The sequence below is a fragment of the Emys orbicularis genome, chromosome 6, assembly GCF_028017835.1.
Source record: "Emys orbicularis isolate rEmyOrb1 chromosome 6, rEmyOrb1.hap1, whole genome shotgun sequence".
Taxonomy (NCBI): domain Eukaryota; kingdom Metazoa; phylum Chordata; order Testudines; family Emydidae; genus Emys; species Emys orbicularis.
The window spans coordinates 123862667-123882903 of NC_088688.1; the positions used below are offsets into that span (position 1 = coordinate 123862667).

General features: G+C 50.9%; 2 protein-coding genes across 2 annotated transcripts; both read left to right on the forward strand.

Moving 5' to 3' along the window:
- Positions 1-494: 494 nt before the first annotated feature.
- LOC135879898 (perilipin-3-like) lies at positions 495-8419 on the forward strand. The gene is made up of 8 exons (XM_065405928.1): positions 495-519; positions 3043-3122; positions 4061-4256; positions 4952-5034; positions 5421-5658; positions 6161-6336; positions 6740-6868; positions 8054-8419. The coding sequence occupies exons 1-8, from the start codon at positions 495-497 to the stop codon at positions 8417-8419; spliced, it is 1293 nt and encodes a 430-aa protein (XP_065262000.1).
- A 5474-nt stretch (positions 8420-13893) lies between these two features.
- Positions 13894-19910, forward strand: LOC135879899 (perilipin-3-like). Its single transcript, XM_065405930.1, has 7 exons — positions 13894-13956; positions 14489-14684; positions 16197-16279; positions 16624-16909; positions 18152-18339; positions 19274-19402; positions 19509-19910. Exons 1-7 carry the CDS (start codon positions 13894-13896, stop codon positions 19908-19910), a joined length of 1347 nt encoding a protein of 448 aa, XP_065262002.1.
- Positions 19911-20237: the final 327 nt, after the last annotated feature.

Genomic DNA, 20237 nt, shown 5'->3' on the forward strand with positions numbered 1-20237 from the left:
CGGAGGATCGTGTCTCTGGATGGAGGCCCGCTCACATCCCTCTGTGGGACAGAAACATGGGTATGAAAATCTAGGCTTGCTTTAAAGGAGTGACGTGAGCACCAGCCTCAGCCCCAGGCCTCTGTCACCCTCCCCAGCTGCTCCAGGCATTTGCACTCCCTGCTTTGATTTTACTCCATGTGTGAAGGGCGATGGGGAGGTTATGGGAAGAAGTTACCCATGGTGTGATCTGCTGTCACTCCGGCTGGGAAGGGCCCTGGCACTGGAGTAACTAGGCCAGGAATGATAACGGGGAGAGGGCAGAGCCGAGCATAGTGGCTATGACTGAGCCGCCCCCCCCACCCAAACTTTTCCCTGAGCTTGTCTCCACACTTAGTCCTGCCCTGTGGCTGTCACCCCCAGCATCTCCCCAAATGCTCCCCTGATACCCCCTGAGCCTGTGGGTTCCATGTATTGAACTGACACTTATATTAGACTGAGTGCAGTTAGTGGAGATGGGAAATGCTATCAACAGCAAAGGTAAAAGCCACCTAGGAGAGTCTGCTGAGGAAATGCCTGTTGCTGGGACAGTGCTCATGACGGTATCAACTCATACATGAGCCAGCCACCAAACCATGGCAGAGAGATTGTCAAACATTTAACAGGGCTCCCAGGAGAAAGCAAAACTCAGGTAATGATACCTGATGTAGTTGTTAGTCTGATTTATTGTGCATGAATGGTACTGGGGTAAGGACCAAAGGCCTCCCCCGGGACTGGAGCCCCAGTCTGCTGAACGCTACACAAAGAGGTGGTGTGCCGGGAGAAATACCACACAGCATGAGCCAGCCCTGGGACAGAGAACGCACCCAGCCTCTGCCAGAGTGGACGGGGAAGCAAACAGCTGCAGCAACCACCCTGCTGCCCACTGACCTGAACGCCTGGATTGAAACATGCCAATGAGCCGGTGTGGAATTCCCTGGCTGATGGGCACTTCCAAAGTGAGGGCTATATTCATTGGCAGCTTGGTGGGCCTGATGCAGGCATATCACCTTGTCTATGCCAGGGGGATGCTAAAGATTTTAGCCCCTCTGCCCGCTCCAGGAGCAGCCTGAGTCCTGTCTCGGCTGAATGCACAGGTTATTACGCTGCTCGGCAGGCACCGGGAGCTGGAGGGTTGCCTGAGGAGAAGTGTCCACATGCAATGTGTGAGGAGGTCCCTAGTGATATACACATACCGTCCCAGGGGAAAACCCTGCGGTCCCGATCCTACACTAGCTCTGTGCTGCTGTGACCCGGAGCCCATGTGGTGGAGTTGCCCTGAAGCCCGCGCTCCTTTCCTGAGGTCAGCAGAGCTGCACACTGGCAGGGCGGGCCCATGGGCAGTCAGGTGCTGGATGTGGCCTACCCTAGGAAATGTCCCCTCAGCCAGGCATCCCACCACCCTCTACATGAACCGAGGAGAACTCAGAGCCGTGGAAACAGTTTCCCCGGTCTCATATATCATCGCAGTGGTCAAGGCTCCCATCTGGAACAGCTGGGACTCCATCTAGACAAACAACCCCCTATGTCAATCGTAACACTGCTATTTTCCAGGCTCCACCCCCTTCCAGACCTCAGTGGTCAGGGTAGAGAGTGCACCTTCCTGATTGCTTTGCTGAGCTGTCTGTCAAGTGGCCCCTGCCCTCTGCTGACATCATCACTGGGCTATAAAAGCTGTGCAGGGCTGGTTTGTGTATTGTGGAGGGAGCTTCAGAGTGCAGGCTTGGTGAGAGATGGGCTGAGCGCTGGAGCTACACTGTGGTTTTGGGGCTCCAGGGTCTGAAGTGTTGAGTTCTGGGGGGATTGTTTTGTTTGAACTTGTCTGTCATTGGAATGGACCTTAAAGCTGTGCTTGCCTTGCTGTGTTGGGCTTTCAATTGCGAGAGCTGGAGAGTTTGAACCCCTTTCAGTTCTTGAGCACTGTTAGTGTGGGGTGTCGTGATGTTAGATGACTGGCCCACTCTCCACTTCAATAGGCAGCACTTGCATGTGTGTCTAGCTCTGACCTGGATTACTATTAGCAGAAAGGGAAGGGGGACGGGGCACAGAGACTGTCTGTTAAAGAGAACAAAATCACTCCTGACCATAGCTGCTGTTCTAAGCTCCCACTGAACTCATGACAAGGAACAGCCAAGATCCTGTCTCAGGAAGGAAGAGCTCTGCTCCCTCCAGGGGAAATGTCTTCTCTTGGGAGCCCGTCTGCCCAGCTAGGCCTCCTGTGCAGCTTGGCCCTGGCTGGCCACGGCCACACAGTGCTGCTGTTCTGGGGGCTGCTGGAGCTTGTCTCCTTGCACACCCTGATGCTAACTCTCCATCCATCGGGGGCACTGCGCTTGGCAAAGAGAATCCAGCCTGGCCTGGGGCGTGTCCATGGTTGGGGTGTGGTAGACATCTCCTCTCCCACCCCATCCCCCTGTCCAAGGAGGTGGCGCCCAGAGGCGGTCGGTCTGCTCGTGGGAAGGGAGAGGGGCCAGACACTAGAAACACCCAGGGCTGCTCTGTTCTCCCCTCCTCTCAGTCTAGCCTGTGTTGCTGCAGGGGCACTGCCAGCCCCTTCCTACCGCTCTGCCGGGGCTCGGCTCCTGGCGTGTGGAGTGCATGGGGGAGAGGGAGAAGCGGACTCCTCCCTTAGTGCAGTTACTGCCCTGACCCTGCAGCCTGGCTGCAGCTCCTTGTCATGGCTCTGACTCCTGCTGGCAGGAGGAATTTCCCCTGCCTCTGCCTGGCCCTGTGTCCTACTCACTGAGGTCTCCAGGGCCTGGGACAGGTTTCCTTGGTCCCAGTCATCAGTGTAGCTAGGACAAGCCAGAAAAGAGAGCTGCAAAGGGCCACGGCACTCCTGCATTACCTGGTCCTGCAGCGTGGCTTCCCTCCCTGGGGAAGCATATGGGTGCCCTACGGTGGTAGGCACTGACTGGCCAAGGGACTGCAGCAGCTGTTAGAAATGAGTGTGAGGCTGCAATCTGGTGCAGCTGGAAGCCTGAGGCCTGCTGATCCCTTAACGGTTCCTCCTGGTTCTTGCAGTGACAACTCCCTTCCGCATGTCTGGTAACGTGAGTGAAATCCAGGCTGCCTGCCCTGAGCCCCAGGGACAGGAGCAACAGGTAGGTCCATGCTGGGGAGCCGGTGTCCCGCTGGCCTTCTGATCGAACTTCATTGTGGCAGAAAATGCTGATTTTGCTGGAGTGAAATGTTTTGGCAAATCTATTGCGGCGTCAACAAAATTTTTGATGGAATGCAGGCAGGCTTTCCATGGAAACCTGCCAGTCTCTGAGGGGGAGCCCCGCAGAGTCCTGGGCAGCCTGTCTGGAGCAGGGTCTCTGAGGTCTTGGAGGCTCCCACTCCACAGAGCAGCTAAGTGAAATCGATGTTCTTGTCACTCTTGCAGTTGCTGTAACCGAAAAGGTCAATTTCCCAAACTTTGTTTCAAAACATCTTGGCGTTTCTGATTTTAACTGTGTGGCGCTCTCTGGTTTGCAGAGAAGTTCTTGTTGTTTGCTTTTCTTCCAAACTGGCTCTGGCAAGTGCTACCTAGAACTGTTCTAGAGCAGCCCGGCACTAGTCACTGCTGCACTGATTGCAGATGATCACCCTGGAGCACAATGGGATTCCTGCAGGGGCCCTCCTCAAGCAGGACTCTTTCCATCAACTAGTTCTTGTGAAAGGAAGCCCAGAACTAGCTGTATTAATCCTGGCAGCAGCAGTGATGGGGTTAGCGCTTAGCTGTGGCATCCCAGCCAGAATATAATAGATAAATATAGCCCCCTATGCTGCTGGGAGCGGAGCTCTGCCATGCAGTACGTGTGCAGAAGAAAGCAAGGATCATTCTGGGGATGTTGCTAGCTATTCTTGTTGAGCCAGCTGGGGTTATGGTGTGGGGGAGTAGAAATGGCCTGGGATGGGGGGGGAGCACTGAACCCTTCAGCACCCAGCTCTGTGGCTTGCTGGGTATAGAGTTAACAATCCCAAGAGGGTAACTGACTGAGGAGTCATTCGGTCCAGACAGTAGATGTTCCCCAACTGACTCCGTTCCCTCCCTCAGACTGTAGTGGGCAGGGTGGCTGACCTGCCCTTGGTCAGATCTGCCTGTGAGATGGCCTCTGACAGCTACGCGGCCACCAAAGAGACCCACCCAGCCATGAAAGCTGTCTGTGACGTGGCAGAGACTGGGGTGAGGGCCATCACCTCTGCTGCCATCACTGGGGCACAGCCCATCCTGGACCAGCTGGAGTCACAGAGTGAGTAAGGGAGGGGAGACAGGAACACTCCTGTATGAACAGCCTGGGGTGGGTACCTGACAGATTCTGCCTCAGTTCACTCTAATGTCCTGGCAAATGAGTGTTTGCAGACAGTGCCCCTTTCCTGGTGTCCTTGCAGCTGGACACAGGTCCTGGGACAAGACACTAGGCAGGTAACACTCCATGGGGACTAGCACTGCTCTGCAGGGATTGCTGTGGGGCAGGGCATGGTTTCCCCCCTGTCCTAGGACTGAGAAGTCGGCTGAGAGCGAGCAGTGTCAGGCATCCAACCCTGATCTCTCCATGGCCATAAAGCCAATGGGGCACTAACCAGTCTACAAAATGCTGGAGGGATGCTTGCAGGAGCCTATTGGAATTCCTGATGAGCTAGAGTGCAACAGAACATTAATCTCCAAGAGGTTCTGGTTGCTTCAGGGGGCTGTCTTGTTCTCCTGAGGGATCTTGGGGCTAGTGCTCTGAACCCAGAACTGGCAGCCAGGACCTGAGTTCTAATCCTGGTTCTCATGTGACTTTGTTGGCCAAGTTGCATAACCTCTTCCTGAGCCCCACACGACACATGGGGAGGCTATTTACAACAAAGGGACATTGGGGCAGGGGGTCCCCCTGCCCAAATGCTTGCTGTGATTGAGCACATAGGAAGGAGTTGAGGGGAAACAACTCTGATCCTCCTCTAGTTGCAGCAGCAAATGAATATGCCTGTAAGGGACTAGACACCCTGGAGGGGAAGCTGCCGGTGCTGCAACAGACTGTGCAGAAGGTAAGAACCCTTCATCTTGGTTACAAAAAACACACGTTATGGTTTTTGGGCAGACCACAATTACTGCCATGTCTACTCCATTGATGCTGCTAAGCAGCAACGAACACTTTCTTGAAATCCAGGTTCTGTCTGGCACTTCCCACAGCTGTAACACCTCCACAAGGAGGCCACAGCCAGCTCGATGGGGGGGGGGGGGGTGAATGCTGGTTAGTATACTAGAAAGCTTCCACAGATGAGCATTAACCACTTGGAGGGAGAGATCCCGCCGCACTTCCAGGCTTCTCTTGCTATGCTTCCCTCTTCTTCCCCCCCCCCCCCCACCCCAAACCCATCTCATAGCTCTAGTGTAAGAGTGCCACGACCTCTCCTTTGACACCTGCCTCTAGGTAGCTTCAGATGCCCAAGACTGCATGCGTGCTGCAGTGGCAGGGGCCAGGGATGCAGTCTGTAGCATGGCTGGTGAGGCAAAAGATGCAGTGACCAGCATGGTGGGTGTGGCCAAAGGGGCTGTCCAGGAGAGCATGGAGATGACCAAATCCGCAGTGACCAGCAGCATGAACACAGCGCTAGGGAAATCTGAGCAATTGATGGACCACTACCTCCCCATGACAGAGGAGGAGCTCGGTAAGAATACTGGTGCTGGCTCTCCATGGCCCAATAGCAGAATGGGGCTTTAACCTCTGTATCCTACTCCTCTGCTCCCTCATGCTCTGTGGGGTAACAAGGGCCATGCAACCCACCTTGATCACATGGGCCTGCTGTCTCTTGCAACTTGAGAATCTGACTTATTTTCTGCCCATTAGGTGGCAGCTAGTGGACATCCTGCAGCAAATGTTGGCAGCTGGAAACTGTTTACCATAGATCCTTTCTTTAAATAAAATATGGTATTGGTGGGTGGAGGGGAATCTCCAGTCTCATCCGGGAGGCAGGGCTGGGAATGAATGTCCATGTACTAGTGTCCATGTCCCTGCCTAATCCCTCATTGTAGTGATCCTCACCTTGTGTTTGACACATCAGTGCCTGTAGCTAGGCCTCCATAGCCTGGAACAGGATTCCACACACTGGGGTCTGACTCTGTAGTTCAGGTCTCATCACAACTGGCCATTTCTCCCTTGCTATATTCCAGCTGAGCTGGCAACCCCTATGGAGGGGTCTGGAGAGCAGAAGAGTTACTTTGTGCGTCTGGGCTCCCTTTCTACCAAACTCCGCCAGCGAGCCTACCAGCACGCCCTGGGCAAGATGAGACAAGCCAGGCAGCACACCCTGGAGGCCCTCTCCCAGCTCCAGCAAACCATCGACCTGGTAGGGCCTTTTGTCTTATTGTGCTTTCCCCTGTAGCTGCTCTAATCACTGAAGCTCAGACTGGGGCTTGCCAAGCTCTGCATGTCCCTGAATCATTGTGTGAGCAGGTGGGGGTCATGTAGTGTCTGCACACAACTATAGTTCAAAGCCCAGCTGAGTGCCATGTAGTGCTGGGTGCATGGTACGGTACACCCACTCCCATAGATGCAGGTGACACTGGTCTTCGGTGGCTGCAGAAGTCAACAGCTCCCTTCCAGGTGGAGGGTCTCTAGCCTAGTGGTATCACAGGTGTGGCACTGTCTGCTTCTGCTGCTCCCCTGTACACAAGACACTGGGAGCAATACTGGGAGAAGCTCTTGTTCTCTGCTGTCCTGCACAGTGATTGAACCCTTGCGTCCTCTAGATGGAACATGCCAAGCAGGCCGTGAGTCAGAAGGTTCATGATGGGCAGGAGAAGCTGCAGCAGATGTGGCTAGAGTGGCACAAGGGCCAGCTGGGAGGCAATGAGGATGACAGCTCACCACAGCCAGAGGTATCTGATGGGTTGTACTCCTGGGGTGTGGTCTAGGAGCCGTTGGAACCACTGATCCCCCTAACAACTCAGCTGGGTTGGCCTTTCTCATGTTGCTCTGCTGATAACAGTCCTTGGAGAGGCTGGCTGTGAATCACCCACCACAACAGCAGGTGGCTCCACACACCCAACTGAGTTACCTGAGTGCTTTACCTAAGCCACTCATGGACAAACAGGAGGCCCCCCCAGGCAATTTGCTCCCTTACTAGAGCAAAAACCTAGAATTATACCGTCTTATGCTGCACAGGGATCTGTTTGCTTCCCCCCTTGATGTGGGGAAGATATGCAACAGCCTCTGTTTACAGAGATAGGATTCCCAAACACTTCACTTTAAGATAAACTTGTTTTATCTTAACAGTGTAACTACAGAAAGATATCACTTATAATTGCTTAAAGTCTAGCAAGCAGATTACTTAGCAAATAAACAAACACAAACTAAGCCTAATATACTAGATATGGTTTGAATTAGCAATTTCTCACCCTGGTTTATATGAGCAGTCCACCAAGTTTCCATATGTAGGCTAGAAATCCCTTTAGCCTGGGACCAGCATTTCCCCCCGTCTGCCTCTCAGGGATTTCCAGAAGTCCTCTTGTGTGGGGAGCAAGGCCAAGAGATGTCTCTCCACATAGCTTGGAACAAAGGGTTCCCAGCCCAGTTTGTGGAAAAATACAGGTACCAAAATGGAGTTCGGTTTCATGTGGTCTGGTCACATGCCCTTGCATACCCTGCTGAGTAATAGCAGCCATTACTCATAGGCTGGCTGAAACATTCACAGGAAGGCTAAGCTCTTCCATGGGCCATTGTTTTGGCTGATGGGCCATCAGCCCTATATAGCTTCTTCATTGTTGTACCTCAAAGGCTGCTTGTGGGTGTCTTCAACTTCACAACCTCTTCCAGTATCACATACATAGCATATACAATCTGATATATTAATGGTCAACAGATTGAGACTTTGAGAATGATACCTTACAAGGCATACTTTGTACAAAATGCCACATAATCATATTACTATGGTGAATGTGGGGTGCAGAGTGTCACAGTATCCTTGTCCTCTTGCTAAGATGCAGTGTGACAATGCTGTATAGCACATCCTGACAGGAGTGAGCTTCACACGCACCTAATCACTCCCTCCTCTCTCTCTCCAGGAGATGGCGTCCCAGGCTCTAGCCACTTCCCATAACCTCATCCTGCAGGTGCAGACTGCCTGCCATAGCCTCCTGCCCAACATCCAGGGTCTCCCTGCCTCTCTCCAGGAGAAGGTTCAGCAAGCCTATGAGAACATGGGAGAGCTCCAGACTTCCTTCTCCAATGTCCAGTCCTTCCAGGAGCTGTCTGAGGGTATCCTGACCCAGACCCGGGAGAAGGTGACCAAAGCCCAGGAATCCCTGGATGAGCTGCTGGAATATGTGGTGCAGAACACTCCCCTCACGTGGATCGTGGGACCCTTTGTTCCTGCTGGATACTCTGCAGAGCTGGTGGGGGAACCAGCAGAGGAGAAGGTCACAGCCTGAAGGTTTCATATCCATGCCTCCTCCGCCCCTATGCTGCAGATGTTTGTGGTGAACAGCATGTCGCACTCTTCAGTTATTGCAGCAACTCTCATGGAATGGAGGCAAATCTCATCACCTTGATGATCCTAGCTGCACTGGGTCTGCTATTCTAATACCTTGGCTTTCTCACCTCCCCACTAGTTAGTGACTGATAGGATAACTTCTCATGAGTACCCAACTGTCTAGAACACCCACCTATTAAATGGGCCTTAGCTGGAAGCCCTCAGAAGGCATGTGTCTCATAGTGACTTGGCTTCTAACAGCTGTTGATGGGTTTGCAGGATGGGAGAACCAGCTCAGTAGGTCCAACTTCCAGGCTGGAGAAGGGTGGTTCAGAGATGGGAACCCCACTACATGGGAATCCTGGGGTGTTGAGCACATGCTGGCTACAGGGGCTGACTCCAGTCCACCTAGAGGTTCTAAGGGATCATTTGTCCAGCATGAGGGCTCCACCTTGCCTTCCTCCAAACAGCGTTTAACCAGTGCTGCTAGTTCAGTTATTATGGGTGTTCCTCCCACCTCTCATTCCTGTGCTAGGTTTCTCTAAGGTAACTGTAATGAGCCTTGTTAATGGAACTGCATATGGGCTGGTGGATATAAAAGGTCTCTCTGCTGGTGACTAGACACTTCTGTATGTTAACACAACTAGCCTCTTCCACAATAAACACGAGCTGCTTTCAACAAAGGTCTCTCGTCTTTGTGTTCATCTGCAGAGCTCTCCACGTGGCTCCCTGTCTTGCTATCCCACCTCAAATGTACCCTCTGACTGAGGCAGGTTCTGGAGATCAGCTCTCTCTGAGTAGGGCAGCCTGACTTCGGTTCCTTTGCTGACTTGCTGTCCTGGGCCTTCCCAACTCCCTAGGACAGGCTCTGAGTGCTAACAATGCCAGGAAAAGGTCTCCCAGGGATGCTGTTCCACCCCTCTGAAGACAATGCAGGTCTGGAGTATTGTTCAGACCCTGGCTATGGGAATGATGCTCTGCCCTGGATCACTCAGATTTCTGGGGCTTGCCACTCTGCCTTCCCTTCCCCATTTCTTAGCCTGACCAGCCCCATGTTGCCTTCCCTGAGTCCTGCCACTCAGACTCTCTCATTGGCTTTATGCTCTAACAAAGGAGATGCTTAAAGCCTTCATCAGAGAAGCTAGTTTAGCACTGATAAGCGTTTCTAGTCAGGCAGGGTTGGGGGAACTTGGTCTCAGGCAGGATGATGCTAAAGCATCCTCATTGCTACAAGTACTGGTGTAAAATGCTCCCCTGAAAGGTGACTGTAGTCTCACCCTTAACAGTCATCACCTACCTGGGAACCAGACCAGCTTGAAGACAATGCTCAGATAACTAGGTCCTCCCTTTGGTTTCTCCTGCCATCTACTGCATTCAACGTGCCTGCAGGGATTTCAAAGAAGCAGAACTTAGCCCAGTATGTTAACACAGGTATAAAAGACACTTGAGAAATGACCCAAAGGAATTTAAGGGAACTCTTCTTCCTTCTTCTCTCCCCCCCCCCCCCCGCCCCACACACACAATTGTCACTCTGACCAAAGCTACATACAGTATTTCCCTAGCTCAAATATTAGGTGTCTTTGCTGTGCTCAAAGGTGGTCAGTGTGGTTCCACATGAAGCATTCTTTTTCAGATTACAAGAATGCTATTAAGGCTGCAGGGTTTCTAGAACTTCCTGGGCTTCAAAAAACAACAATTCAATCAGGCCTTCAAACAAGCCAGTTAGTATAAACCACTTGTGAATATATGCTATGGCCTTCTTTAGCGCAAGATGTAGCAGCTTGTACTTAAGCGGCCCTGGTTCAATTGCCAGGGTTTCATTGAAATTCAGTTCTGACTGAAAAAAAATTCAATTAACCCCAAGTTGTGGCTTGCAAAATCCCATGCAATTAACTAGTGAAACACATAACATTTTGTGAAAATGTCTCTCCTGTTCCCAGCACTCACCTGTGAGAGAATGGAAAAGACACCACATGTACGAGAAAATAAGACCCTTTTATGTGCTATGCAGATGTTTCTCCTCAGGAAGTCTGCACGGCTGCTTCCTGGCCCATGTGACACAAGGCACTTGTGTAACTCTCAATTTTAACCAAAGGGAAAATTGTCACAACAGCTGCAGTACCAGAATGTAGCCAACCTGCCTAGGAGTAGCAGAGAGACCTGTGGAACACATTTAAGAGTATTCCTAGACAAGCTGGGGCTAGTGAAAATATAGGCTACAATTATAAATGGAATCCATGAGGATAGCCAGAAATTAAGTAAGGAGGCAACTTGGCTGGTCCTGGACCAAAGAAAACATCCCAGCCTTTCCCAAAATAGACAGTGAAGCAAACAACCACAGAAAATGCCCAATTGCACTGAACAACAGGGTCAGCACCCTAGTGTGGAATGGGGCTACAGCCTCTAGGAAGCATATTCTGGGGCCTCCTATGGGAGCTTGGGAGACCTGAAATGGGCTGATTACTTTGTCCAAGTGCCATCTTTTAGCTATGCTGCCCTCTAGGAGCCAAGTCCTGCTGTGATGAAGTGGTCAGCTCTTCTGGGCAGGAATCATGAGCCCTAAGCATTCCCTGAGAGGCATTGTCTCACTCAGTGGTTGTACTTCTCAGCCAATCACGCTGATAAAACATCTAAAATTATGGCTCTCGCTATTCCCCTGAGAGCCCTGCTGCCCGCACTCCAGAGAAATCTCTGATTTATTTTAATATCCCTGTTCAAATGAGCCAGCTGATGGCATATGATTAAAAACTGGCTAACTGATAGGTCTCAAAATGTAATTGTAAACAGGGAATCACCATGGAGTTGATGTATTTCTAGTGGGGTCCCATGGGGATCCGTTCTTGGCCCTATATTATTTTAACACTTTTATCAATGACCTGGAAGAAAAATAAAATAAAATCATCACTGATAAAATTTGCACATGCCAAAAAAATTGGGGAAGTGGTAACTAATCAAGAGGACAGGTCACTTGGTACTAGCAAACAATATGCATTTTAACATGGCTAAATGTATATGCCTAGGAACAAAGAATGTAGGCCATCCTGGGTGAAACAGTGACTCTGAAAAAGATTTGGGGGATAATCAACTGAACATGAGCTCCCAGTGGGATGTTATGGCAAAAAGAGCTCATGTGATCCTGGGATGCATAAACAGGGGAATCTCGAGTAGGAGTAGAGAGGTTATTTTTTCTCTATTTGGCACTGCTGGAATGCTATGTCCAGTTCTGGTGTCCACAATTCAAGAAGGATGTTAATAAATTGAGGAGGGGTCTGAGAAGAGCCAGAGAATTATTAGAAAACCTGCCTTATAGTGATAAACGCAAAGAGGTCAATTTATTTATCTTAACAAAGAGAAGGCCAAGGGATGACTTGATCCAGTTTGGACGTACCTACATAGGGAACAAATATTTCAGAATAGGCTCTTCAAATCTAGCAGTCAAAGGTATAACACCATCCAATGGCTGGAAGTTGAAGCTAGACAAATTCAGATTGGAAATAAGGCATACATTTTTAATAGTGACGGTAATTAAGCATTGGAACAATTAACCAAAGGGTCACGGTGGATTCTCCATCACAGACCATTTTTAAATCAAGGTGGGATGTGTTTCTAAAAGCTCTGCGCTGGGAATTATTGTGGGGCAGGTCTCTGGCCTGTGCTGCACAGGAGATCAGACTAGATGATCACAACAGTCCCTTCTGCCTTGGAACCTATGAATCTATAATATCAGGGCTCCATTAATGCCTGTTGTTTTTGTTAAGATGACTGAAGGGGAAAAGGCATTTCCTACAAAGCAACTCATTGGTCAGGGTGGAGAGTTCTGATTTCTTTCTGGTGCTGTCTGTCTAGGCCTGCCCTCTGATGACATCAGCACTGGTATATAAGGCTGAGCAGCACTTCTATTCTGTACCATTGCAGGATCTGAGAACTGACTGGAGAACCTTGCTGAGGTAGGCTGTGGTTTTTATTGAAATAGCTTTGTTTACCTGTCTGTTGGGCAGAGGGGTCATTTGGCCTGTTCTGAAGTGTTTGGTGAAGATTTTTTTTTTTTTTTTTTGAGCTGTGAAATGTGTGGTTTTAATTTAACCTATTTCAGTGTATGGCATCTGCACTACTAAGAAACCAACTTCAGACTTTTTAGTACAGGCCTAGAAGGGAGATGCTTAGAGAAGAAGGCTCTTGAGTTTGTCTTGTGATCTGTGAAACCTGGATTAGTGAAGAGGAAGGAAGTGGAAGTCATGAGACTTTTCAATCCAGAATGTCAGGCTAGTCCTAATACTGCCTAGTCACCCTTCCTGGGTGAAACTCTCTCTCTTCCCCCCCTCCCCCCCCAAACAAAAAAACCACCAACAACCAAAAATTCTTAAGGTTTATGGCTTTATGAGATCTTGATTAATCATCTGCAGATGGGGAATTACCTGCCTTGGGAAGCTGAATCAATTAACCAGTGTTGATCAATGATCTTAGTAAGGCAGGGCTAATGAGAAACAAGTGGAATATGATCATAGAAAAGACAAATTTGCTTCTTTAGGTGAAATTCTGATGGGGCTTTAAATCTCTGTATCAAGTGGTCTTAATCTCTAATTTCCAGTCAATAACTCTGGTGCCTCTAGCTAGGGGAGTTCACACTGTGAGGATGGGAGTCCTTAACCACTTAGAAATGGTCCTGTGGTGATGGTCACAGGGTTGCCGTCTGTCTGCAGGTGGATGTTTACCTTCCATTAGGCTTGTTTTCAAGCTGCTTAGCTGGTATCTCATGTACTTGGAGGAACTCCTCCCTTCAAGCTTGTCTTCCAACTCTAAACCTGTCCCTCTCTGTGAACCCCACATGAGGGGAAATGCTATAAACAAGGCAAACTGCTTTTGGTCCCCATTTTGACCATATTTCTGTATGCAGTGTAAGAATGAAATCCTATCACTTGCTCTCCTAGCTGCCTGATGGTTGGTAGGTGAGCTTGGTTGGCTGTATAATCTCATTTCAACCTTTTTTTAATGATGCTGGACAGTTTATTAGCACCTGCTGAGGGAGCTGGGGGAAGGAATTGTGGGTTTCTTGCTGATTGTGTGCTGCAGGAATCTGATCCAGCAACTGCAGTGAGTGACACTGCTGTTGTCACTCTAACCTACACAGCCTTCATAGACCTGCCTGTGCCACTACCTCTGGGTTTGGCCACCCTGCTATAGCAGGAAAGTGGCACAACTGAGCTGCTGCATTGGTTGGCTGGCTCTTGTCTCTTGGAGTAAACTAGAGTGGCTGAAAAGGTAACTGGTAAGATCTCTCCAATAGCTCTTCCAGGAGGACTCTGCCTTGGGCAATCTAGGAATGATCAGAAGCACTGTCTGCATTTAAGCTGTTAGTCTGGGCACTGCTTGCCTCTCTCTTGTTGGTAGGCTAACCTCTGTGACGTTCTCTCCACCGCAGCATTTGGCTTCACCATGTCTTCTAAAGAGAATGACGTTAAGGATGCTCCCTCAAAGAGTGGGGAGCAGGAGCAACAGGTGAGTGTGCTGGAAATCTGGCCAGTGAGAGCATGGTTCTATCTGCTCTTTTAGCCAGTTGTAATCCTAGAGTGACTGCTGTAGTGGCTCTAGCCCCAGGCATATGGTGGTGGCAAACCAGCCTATGCCTAGACCTATGTAGCAGAACAAGAAGCACCATCAGCCCTCCTGAGAAGTCCAGGTTCCAACTTGGCTGGTAAATCCAGATAGCTAATGTGACCCACAGTAGTAGCTAACCATCACTCTGTCTGTGATGGGAACACAGTGCTGCCCCTCAACATGACTGGTGAGCCTGGTTGCACTGAGGCCTGCCCCATCCTAGGAAGTCACTACACCATTAAAGGGCTCTCCAAGCAGTGGCTGAGAGACTTAATGCTCTGGTGTTACTGTGTCTGGCCTCCTTTGCCCAGGAGGCTACAGACCTTCAAATCTGAAGGGGGTGTTGGACAGGAAAGGTAGCTGAGTACCCATAGTCCTGCACGCTAACTAGCAAGCAATGGTGGTCATGACTCTCCTTTCGTCCACCTGTTAGAACTTGGTGAGCAGAGTGGCCAGCCTGCCCATGGTCAGTGCTGCTTACGACATGGTCTCCACCACTTACACGTCCATCAAAGAGACCCACCCCGTCATCAGATCCATCTGTGACGTGGCAGAGACTGGAGTGAGGACCATCACCTCTGCCACAGTCAGCGGGGCCCAGCCCATCCTGGACCAGCAGGCGCCTCAGGGTGAGTGAAGGTGGGGGGGGGGGGGGGGATGCTCCCATATGCAGGGGTTGGGGAGTGAATTGCCAAGTGAGTCCCAAGAATGAACTGTCCTCCCCAGAGTGAGAAATGGGGCCTTCCTCTCCTGTGTAGGTGCATAACACTTCTTCATCCTGGGAGAAGGGCTCCCTGCTTCACCAGGCATCCCCACTAAATCCATCTTGGGTATTCTGCAGCACCCGTCAACACAGCACATGAGTACCAAACACGCCTCTGAACCGTGGTCAGTGAGGGAAGTCGGCACTATTCAGTCACATGGGGTCTGCCGCTTTATACGCCAAATACAAAGAACTGTGAATGAAGCCTTCCTGATTGCTTTGGCCTGGCGGTGTCAGACTGTGCTACCCCCAGCAGTTACATGTCTTGGGCTTGTAATCGGCTTCATACACAGCCTTATGATACTGCTATTGCCGCCTCCTTCAGGCACAGCCCAGAGGCAGCAGTGGAATGGTCTCCTATGCCCCTTATGTTCAGCATGTCCACACTGAGATATAACTCTGTTCATGTTAATGGCTTCACTTGAAATCCAGGGTCCTGCTGTCCCAGCTCAAGGTGTCCATGCCCTGAAGAGCTCCCAACATAAACATACCATGTAGCCTTCCCACTCAGTGCTGGTCACAATGTATAAGAAACATACATGTCTGCATCTCCCTTAATTAATGGTGCAGAAACAACTCCACCAGGCCCCATAAGGGCGGGGGGGGGGGGAAGGTGCTGCCACATCCCCTGGCTTGAAGGGGTTTCCATCATATGCAGGGTTTACAGTTCAATGGCTCTCAGCACCCGCACTATAAACACTATTCCAGCCACCAGAGAAGTATCCAGCAAAGCTTAGTGTCAAGCAGTGCTTAGCTGGAGCCTCCTACACCACTCCCTATATCTGCCTCAGTCAGCTGACCCCATTCTCACAATCCCAACTCCATCTCTAGGTAGTGTACCGGCTGCCTTCTGTTTTATTCCACCCCAGCCTGCTGGTGAGCAACACAATGTAACTCCCACAAAGCTTCCTGTGTGGTAAGGCTGAGCATTGCCAGCCAAAAAGGCTTTCTCCAACAATCCACCCCTGGCCAGCAGCATAACTCCACAGGGGTGCAAACAGCCCCATGTTCTGGAGCAGTGCTGGCTTGGCAGCTAGAACAGTGAGATGCTGGAATGAACTGTCTGGAGGAGAGGCTCCTTTTCCCAAAGTGTCTCTCCCACCTGAGGGTCTCTCCCAGTGGAGGTAAATCACTCTTCACATGGGCAGCGTGGCCTAGTGATCTGCTCACAAATAGGAGCAAGGACCACTTCCTGAGGTCGTCTGGCTCCGACACAAATTTACTCTAACCTCGGACTAGTTCACCTCTCTGCCCTCTCAAAGAGGAAAAGGAGGTGACCTCACATGTATAGAGGGTACAATGAACTTGGGAACTCCCCTGGATGTACACATCCTACTGAAATGGAAAGGCTTTTGGTAACTAATCCTAGAACTGTTAGTCTCAACAGCCAGTGACTATGCCTGCGAGAGCCTGGACAAACTGGAGGAGAAGCTGCCTGTCCTCCAACAGCCAGATGACAAGGTAACTCTAACCTTTGTTTCCGGGCTCCCTGTGGAGGGGAAGGGCTGTGGTGTGCAGGGGTTTGAGACCTGGTACTACCCTAGCTGAGGAAGGCTCTGACGGACCACAGCTGCTGGATTGCAGAAGCAAGCTGTTCCCAGGGGGCACTCCATGCAGTCTCCACTAGGAGCATTGCATCAGCCAACAGAAGGCTGTCAGGCAGAGGCAGAAATGAGCTGAGAAGTGGAGTTTCAGGCTGGTCAGTGCTTGAGTTGTGGGGGATTTCTCCTCCCCAATGTGGTGCCCAAGGGTAAGCGTCTATAGCTTTTTGAGCAGACCTAAACTGACCTTTCCTCTGCCTTCAGGTGGCCTCTGATGCCGAAGAGCTAGTATCATCAACACTGACCAGTGCCAAGGATGCTGTCTGCAGCACGGACACTGGAGTGAAGGATGCAGTGACCAGCATGGTGGGTGTGGCTAAAGGGGCTGTCCAGGAGAGCATGGAGATGACCAAATCCGCAGTGACCAGCAGCATGAGCACAGTGGTGGGCTCCAGCATGGGGCAGACGATCATGAGCGGTGTTGACTTGGTACTTGAAACATCTGAGTCGTTCGTGGATCACTACCTCCCAATGACGGATGAGGAACTTGGTTAGAACGCTCCTACACTCTTCATAAACCTAAAGAAATGTGACCCCTGGCTCGGATACCCCTACATAGGTTTTTGGTGTGGTCCTAAGGGTAATTTGGATAACAAGAAGCTTCATCTCCCCATCCCACAGATCAATGGTGGTGCTCATACTGTACCCATTGCTGTGATACAGGAGTTCAGGGCATTAAATAACATAACTTGCATTTGTCACATGGGGTTGCTTTTGTGGTCCCCTGATGTAGATTTGTAATACTAATGCTAAGCATGGCTCTCTCTGTTAAAAGTAAGGCTGGAGGTGCATCATCTGCTCAAAACCCAAATGGTGGCTTTCAGATTCTGCCTAGGGCCAGCCTTGAGTGAGCTCCTGCACAAACTAGCTTTAATCTTGCTGTAGGTGGTTCCATCAAGCCAAAGAGCAGAGTGGTCAACTGTGACACACACACCCCCCCCCCCCCCCCATTCTGGAGTCTTAGGCATCCCTGCAGATATCCCAGATCAGTTCATGTGGTGCTTGTGAGATCTCCTGCTTGATGGCATTGTAGGGACTTCTGCTCATGGTAGGCTGTTGCTGAAATTATGCATGGTTGCGTTTTGTAGCTTGGTGAGGCTTGCCTCTTGCTCATATAGACAGTACAGCTGTTCAGTTGAGAGGCAATGCAGGCCAGGTCACTGTGTCCAGATGAGATGCTAGATAGGAGCAGGGCCGGCTCCAGCTTTTTTGCCACCCCAAGCGGCAAAGGGGGGAGGGGGGTGAACCATGATTGGCGGCAGCTCTGCCGCGCTGCTGCATTCTTCGGCGGCAATTCGGCAGCGGGTCCTTCCCTCTGAGAGGGACTGAGGGACCTGCTGCCGAAGACCTGGACGTGCCGCCCCTTGCTTGGGGCGACCAATGGAACCTGCTTCCTGCGCTGATGCCTGGAGCTGGCCCTGGATAGGAGATTGCTGTAGATAGTGCTATGCAAGAGCTCAGTGTAAACCTGAATTGGGAACACTTCTAGACTGTGGACTGACTCCATCAATTGTAGAAGTTCTAGTTCCCTTCAGTTAACTTCCCCTATGGCAGGTGTTTGAACTCCAATAAAGTCTGAAGGCAGAGCTAATATTGTGTTGGCTCCCTTTCTCCAGCTCTCCGCTCTAGTACAGCCCCAACTAAAGTAATACAGGACTGGCTGGCTGGCACCAGGGCTGAAAGCAGCCTGTGCATGTCTGCTCCCTGCTGACTAGATCCTGGTCCTTCCCAGCTAAACTTGCAGTATCCCTGGAGGGGCCGGGAGAGACTCCTGCAGAGCAGCAGAGTTACTACGTGCGTCTGGGTTCCCTTTCGAGCACGCTGCGCCAGCGAGCCTACCAGCACGCCCTGGGCAAGATGAGACAAGCCAGGCAGCGCACCCTGGAGGCCCTCTCCCAGCTCCAGCTGACCATTGACCTGGTAGGAACACTTAAACCCCTCCCCCCCCCAGGTCTGCTTTGGGTAAAGCCCTCTGTCTTGCTAGCTACATAGCTTGCTGTGTGTCTGTGAGAAGGCTTTTCCTTCACCCCTGCCCCTGGTTCTTGTCACGTAGACTGAAAGCAGAAGTCCAAAGTGCGGGCAATGCGATGTTTATTGGGATTAGTTCCAAGCAAGCTTTTTTTATAGCGCTACACACTGGCAGTCTGTTCCCCAGTGTCCCGTTCCCAGCTCTCCTACCAGAGCCTTACTCCATGTTCCCTTCCCAGCTTTGATGCTGCAGAGCCTCTTTTTGTCCCCATTCCCTCCTTCTTAGCAGGCCTACATAGACCTGTAGTGGACACCTAGTCACACCTCTTGCACGTTATGGTCATATTCCATTTTGGAGGGTCATAGGTGGGACGAAGACCCCAGACTTCTTTTGTATCCCATGGCCAGAGCACAACCTCACTCCTTACCCAAGGCCAGGCTTTTCTTTGGCTTTTAGGGTTTTTTATATGCCTCCACCACGTTTTCTCCTTTGCCCCCACCTAACTGGTTGCTTGACCTTGGCTTAAAATAGGAGCCAGGTAGCCTTTCAGAGCATGCTAATATTACAGGGTATGGTGGGAGTGTAACACTTTAACTGTTCTTACTTGTTCCCATTATACTAACAAACCCATCTGGCCAGGCAAAAGCAACACACTGTCTTTGTCCTTTGTTGGCACATTAGTATAGAATAGACTATCCAAGTCAAACCCAAAATTCTATCCCAGGCTAACAGGCCTATATACCAACAGTGCCTGCCTAGCCTGAGCAGCCCCACTGTAGTAGTGAACAGTGAATTGAGTCCTGTGCACAAGCAGTTCCTCCCCTCACTACTATTAGCTATGTAAGTGTGACTTGTCACTGTGGAATCGTATGTTCCCTCTCCTAGATGGAACATGCCAAGCAGGCCATGGATCAGAATTCTCATGATGGGCAGGAGAAACTGCAGAAGATGTGGCTGGAGTGGCACAAGGGCCAGCCAGGAGGCAGTGAGGACAATGGCTCACCGCAGCCAGAGGTATCCTTGTTCTCTTGCAGTGTTGCACTGCACCTTGTGTCTACCGCATGTCATGACAGCAGTGAGCTTCACACGCACCTAATCACTCCCTCCTCTCTCTCTCCAGGAGATGGCGTCCCAGGCTCTAGCCACTTCCCATAACCTCATCCTGCAGGTGCAGACTGCCTGCCATAGCCTCCTGCCCAACATCCAGGGTCTCCCTGCCACTCTCCAGGAGAAGGTTCAGCAAGCCTATGAGAACATGGGAGAGCTCCAGACTTCCTTCTCCAATGTCCAGTCCTTCCAGGAGCTGCCTGAGGGTATCCTGACCCAGACCCAGGAGAAGGTGACCAAAGCCCAGGAGTCCCTGGATGAGCTGCTGGAATATGTGGTGCAGAACGCTCCCCTCACGTGGATCGTGGGACCCTTTGCTCCTGCTGGAGACTCTACTGAGAAGGTGGAGGTACCGGCGGAGGCTGAGAAGGTGGAGGTACCGGCGGAGGCTGAGAAGGTGGAGGCAGAGGCCTGAAGTAGTGGCTGTATGGTGATCTAATGCAATACATCTCACTACTGCTCAAATAGAACTTAATGTTCACAGTCAGAATAGTCTAGTCATAGTTGGCTTTGGGATCTGAGTCTGTCTGTTACTTTGCACACTGTATGTCCAGCTGTACGCACATGACTCTCTACAATGTATTTAAGGCTGTCTATCTTGTATTCAAGTCCCTACTTGCTAGAGCACCTCTGATGCTCTTCCTGGTGAGGTTTGAGTGGGAATACCACTCTCTGATGCAGGCCCTAAGCTTTATGGCCTTAATGTCCCCTCCAAGGGAATGGGAACAGACCTCCAATCCCT

What these genes read in the sequence shown, in the direction of transcription:
- LOC135879898 (XM_065405928.1), top strand. Translation starts at nt 495, where the DNA reads ATGGGAAATGCTATCAACAGCAAAG. An exon ending in CCCAGGGACAGGAGCAACAG is followed by an intron (nt 3,123 to 4,060) that starts GTAGGTCCATGC and finishes TCCCTCCCTCAG; the next exon opens with ACTGTAGTGGGCAGGGTGGC. An exon ending in GGACCAGCTGGAGTCACAGA is followed by an intron (nt 4,257 to 4,951) that starts GTGAGTAAGGGA and finishes ATCCTCCTCTAG; the next exon opens with TTGCAGCAGCAAATGAATAT.
- LOC135879899 (XM_065405930.1), top strand. Translation starts at nt 13,894, where the DNA reads ATGTCTTCTAAAGAGAATGACGTTAAGGATGCTCCCTCAAAGAGTGGG. An exon ending in GGACCAGCAGGCGCCTCAGG is followed by an intron (nt 14,685 to 16,196) that starts GTGAGTGAAGGT and finishes TAGAACTGTTAG; the next exon opens with TCTCAACAGCCAGTGACTAT. An exon ending in AATGACGGATGAGGAACTTG is followed by an intron (nt 16,910 to 18,151) that starts GTTAGAACGCTC and finishes GGTCCTTCCCAG; the next exon opens with CTAAACTTGCAGTATCCCTG.